This window comes from Prosopis cineraria, unplaced genomic scaffold (assembly GCF_029017545.1).
Source record: "Prosopis cineraria cultivar Desert tree isolate PC_DT_omini unplaced genomic scaffold, ASM2901754v1 PC3, whole genome shotgun sequence".
NCBI classification, from domain to species: Eukaryota; Viridiplantae; Streptophyta; class Magnoliopsida; order Fabales; family Fabaceae; genus Prosopis; species Prosopis cineraria.
The window spans coordinates 25,606,961-25,611,278 of NW_026555334.1; the positions used below are offsets into that span (position 1 = coordinate 25,606,961).

The 4,318-nt window shown below is 35.6% G+C and overlaps 1 protein-coding gene across 2 annotated transcripts; it reads right to left on the reverse strand.

The window, feature by feature from the left end:
- Positions 1-365: 365 nt before the first annotated feature.
- LOC129304520 (GDSL esterase/lipase At4g18970-like) lies at positions 366-3,011 on the reverse strand. 2 transcript variants are annotated; one of them, XM_054944207.1, is made up of 6 exons: positions 2,892-3,011; positions 2,054-2,311; positions 1,657-1,778; positions 1,260-1,505; positions 897-1,140; positions 366-804 (listed from the first exon to the last, which is right to left on the reverse strand). In XM_054944207.1, the coding sequence occupies exons 2-6, from the start codon at positions 2,307-2,309 to the stop codon at positions 581-583; spliced, it is 1,092 nt and encodes a 363-aa protein (XP_054800182.1). In that variant the 5' UTR covers positions 2,310-2,311; positions 2,892-3,011; the 3' UTR covers positions 366-580. The 2 variants fall into 2 exon arrangements, with proteins under 2 accessions (XP_054800182.1, XP_054800181.1); XM_054944206.1 differs by lacking the exon at positions 2,892-3,011 and having other exon boundaries at positions 2,054-2,359.
- Positions 3,012-4,318: the final 1,307 nt, after the last annotated feature.

Genomic DNA, 4,318 nt, shown 5'->3' on the forward strand with positions numbered 1-4,318 from the left:
GTTACTTTTATCTAACTTAATATTAAACATATTTTAATATTTAAATAGTAAATTTCTAATTTTTGAATAAAAAATTGATGAAGATAATTTTGCCGCAGCACTCAAAAATCCCCATAATACGGCAATGCAAATAGGGTATAAAAAGATTTGAATCCAGTAACTATGTGGTCTAAATTCACTTATACTATAAGTGTTTCAAATAAAGTAATTATTTTTCATGAACACTTAAAAATTATTAAAATATATTTTTCTCAAAATTAAGAAAAATGACCATACGGTCAGAACATTCATCACATACATTGTATGCTCAAAAAAATTGAGTTTGGCTATTTTCTAAGTATCATATAATAAAATATCTCATAATCATTGCTATTGTACCACGTGGGATGCTCATTGAGTGTGTAAACTCACTGAATCCAAATGGAAGACGAACAGTAATACTGCTCATATATTATTTTAAATGAAGTATTAAACCCATACATATATAGCCGAAGCAATTGGGTGGGATAATATAAATTTTGGGTTATCATGACTTATGGGAATTAATTAAGATGCATGAATCTGATACCATTTGTGGCGTTCATGCGGAGGGAGAAAGCAAGGTGTTGATATCCAGAGGCTGAGCGAAAGCTGGATTTGAAGCGTTATATGCTGACTTGGCAAATATTCTATTGACTTCCTCTGTGGTATGGAAGGCATCATAAAACACGTAGTCCTTCCTGTTCTCGCATGGCGTCCCATTCGCAACACACAGCCCCGTAGACGACACCGTTTGGCAACAACTAGCGTTTTGAACCTTGAATCCTGCACCGTATATAACATTCTATTCATCATTAGTTAACTCATTATTGTCTGTAAATCATATAATCAAAATGAACCGAATGAGAAATATATACTGAGGAAGTCAGGGTTGAGAGAGAAGATCGCAGTGGCGTTGACGAGAGTAAAGGAGGCACGACCAAAGAACTCAGAATTGAGCTCATTAACCTTCACTCTCAGCTTTTCATTGAAAATGGAGGCTGCTCTGTTCACCTCTTCCACACACCCATTTGATCCATTCGCTGCAATCACGCCCGGTGCGCAACCCAAGAGCCCCAAGCTCACTAACGCAAACTTTCTCGCTCCTGCTCCATGCAATGCCTTCCCCAACACAATTACACACATAAAACTAATCACTCTCTTGCTCTCATTCTCCAGATAATATGTATCTCTATTGGTAAAAAAATAGACGTAGAATATTATAGAGGATATATGCATACCCTTAATTGCTGAGAATATTGACCGATAAGAAAATCGGCAAATTGGGTTAAGTTAAAGATGTGGCTCGATGCGTAATACTGGGGCATGAAGTAATTGTTTAAGTAATCGTTACTGCCAATGTTGACGTAGTACAAGCACTTGTTTAGGTAACTCTTGGCTGCTGCAGCACCCTTAAATCTCGGAGTAATAGTTGCAACTGTGACTTTGTGATTTATTATCTGTGCGTACATGCTGATATCAGCACCCTGATATCAAAATTAAATCAATTAATTCATATAATTCCATCAACCTTCCACGCCCACCAAATTTTCAAAATACAAACAAATGAAAAACTGAAAAAGAAACGTGAATTAACGAATACATACATATATATATATATAGATATACACTCAGTACCATTTTCGTGCCGGTCTCTACGAGAATTCCTGCAGCACCAGATGCATAATTAACCCCTTTGAGAATGTCTGAACCGCGTACATTTGCAAAGGGCGGAATCAACGGCAACCCCATGAATTCAGCTGCAATAATAATCACCTAAAACAAGTTACTATATAAGTACATGTTTTGGTTTCACGTGGAAGCAAGCAAACTATGATATCTTCCATTAAGGTCACGGTTTTGATCATTTTCAATATGAAACCAAACATGTTCAGCGTTAGCAATTCACAACACTGTATGTATGCAATAGTGTCTTCACATCGAAGACACCAAAAACTCTACAAAACTACATGAATGCATGAATCATATTACTAAGAAATATAGTTGAAGGATATGGGGGGAAAAAGGATGTTACAGAGGAAGTCGGGGACGTGGCGGCCGTTGGTGGCTCTTCCGGTGGGACCGTAAGGGAAGTCGATGCCATAAGGAGAGTAATTATATTTGGCCAACGTCGGAAGGTTGTTGTTATTTCCACTCTCAGACAGAGAGTCTCCAAAGATGAAGAAACAAGGCGCTTGGGGCTCTCCCTCAACACAAGTTTGCATGTAACAAGTTGCTGCCACCAGAAGGTGCAACATCCAAAAAAGCTTATTCCTCTCACTAGTGCCCATCTCTCTGATGAAACCACGTAATGGGAATATTGAGTATTGGACCACAATAAGCTAAGTACGTTAGCTTGGGTTTTGTGTGTGACAGTGTGAGATATGGCCATCTATTTATAGGGCATTTTGAGAGGAATAATCAAATCTGTTGATTCTTTTCTTGGTTTTGACTAACTGATTCGTGCCATAAATGAGCACAGGATCTATATATATTGTAGCCTTCAAATATTAAATGGAAAACTTGAATGAAGGAAGCAATTTGCATACTCAACTTGCATGATTTATATTACTTCTCAGCACTACCACACAATTTTTCTCTTTAATCTTACGTCAATCGCATAATCTTATAGATTAGCTCACGCACTAGCTATGGGAGAATCGTTGCTCCATATATACTTGCCTGGCTCTCCCTGCGCCACACCCCCCCCCTTTTTTTTTCCCAATTTGGTGCTAGCTCTACGCCACACCTTACTTCTTCAATACGCGACACTTTCGTTATTCTTTATTGCAAGTTCATATATTTTATGTACTGAAGGACTATTATAAAATAAATAATATATGCCAGAAAATTGAGTCGGGTGAGAGTCTTACCAAATTTGGGGCATAATATAATCTATTCAATTACCCACACGAGAGCAGACTACTTGAATCCTATCTAAGGTGCACATTAGATACACCAAAAAGAGAAAGAGACGGAGAGGAAGATCGAACATCAAAAGAGAAGAGTGTCGCACCCGTAAAAATGCAATGCGGACGGCGCGCGAGCGGAGGCCCCGGCCTTCGCAGCGGGAACTGGATCGAACGAGGAGTCGCCACCAAGATTTTGAGGTAAATCTCGGGAAACCGATTAAATGGAGGATAAGGATGATCTACGTAATCAGAGAATAGGTTCGGGAGTCGGTTGAGTGTGGGGAAGGTGTTAGGCACCCCACAACACCCGTTCGTCAGAACAGTTACCTGAAGTTTGTTGTGCTCTTTTAGTATGGTTTTATAATTATTTTAATTATCCCTCTTGTATTCATGTGTTTGATAAAAATGATAAGAATTATGTGAGAAATGTTTATTTATTTACGAGGGAGGACGGACTTGACTCAGAATTTGACTCTGAGGCCTACGTATCCTGTGATGGGGATCAAAGTCCACGTAGTTCGGGCTTAAAAGTTGTTGATATAAAAATATTTTTTTGAAGAGAAATTAATTATAAATAATTCACCATTTTGCAAATAAAACAATTTCTGAAATTTTGATATGTGTGTTTTAAATTGCAAAAGGTAATTTAATTTTAATTATTTTCTCCATTTTTAAATTTTTGGGATAAAGAAAGGAAAGGGTTTAAAATTACTTTTCTTTATATTTTATGATTCGAAATTTAATTGCAGTACCTGTAGAACCTTATTGATTCATACGGTAATGCAATTGCTCTAAGTATCTGCGAAGATTCTGAAATCTCACATGATAGAAGAGTTTGACAATTTAATTTATTTATTTATATTCTTATGTACATTTTAAGTATTAAAAATATATTTTAAGTATGTATATACATGTTTTGAAGAATTTTAATCATCATACCTGCAAAGTCTTATTGACTTATACGGTAATATGATTATCCTAAATATCTACGGAGATTCTAAAATCTCACACGATACAGGAATTAAATTTAATTAATTGATTTAATTAATTATATATGATATATGTATATATATTTTAAAAACTAAATCGTTATATCTGCAGAGTCTTATTGACTCACATGATAATACGATGATCTTAGAAGCCTACGGAGATTCAAAAATCTCACATGACTAAAAGATATAATTGGTAAATATGGTTATAATTTAAATATATTAATTTGGTTAATTAAGTTTCTTAAATTGTATACTGTATGATTATTTACAAAAATTATTTATTTATTATAAAAATGGATGATCACTATATCTGCGTGGATTTATTATCCCACACGATAATATGATTAATTTAAGTCCCTACAAAGATTCTCGTAATCTTACACGGAACTTAAATGG

Excerpts from the sequence above, each read along its gene's own strand:
- LOC129304520 (XM_054944207.1), bottom strand. The coding sequence starts at position 2,309 with ATGGGCACTAGTGAGAGGAATAAGCTTTTTTGGATGTTGCACCTTCTG. Across the intron at positions 1,141-1,259 it reads AATATTCTCAGCAATTAAGG|GCATTGCATGGAGCAGGAGC; the intron begins GTATGCATATAT and ends GTGTTGGGGAAG. Across the intron at positions 805-896 it reads TCTCAACCCTGACTTCCTCA|GATTCAAGGTTCAAAACGCT; the intron begins GTATATATTTCT and ends TATACGGTGCAG.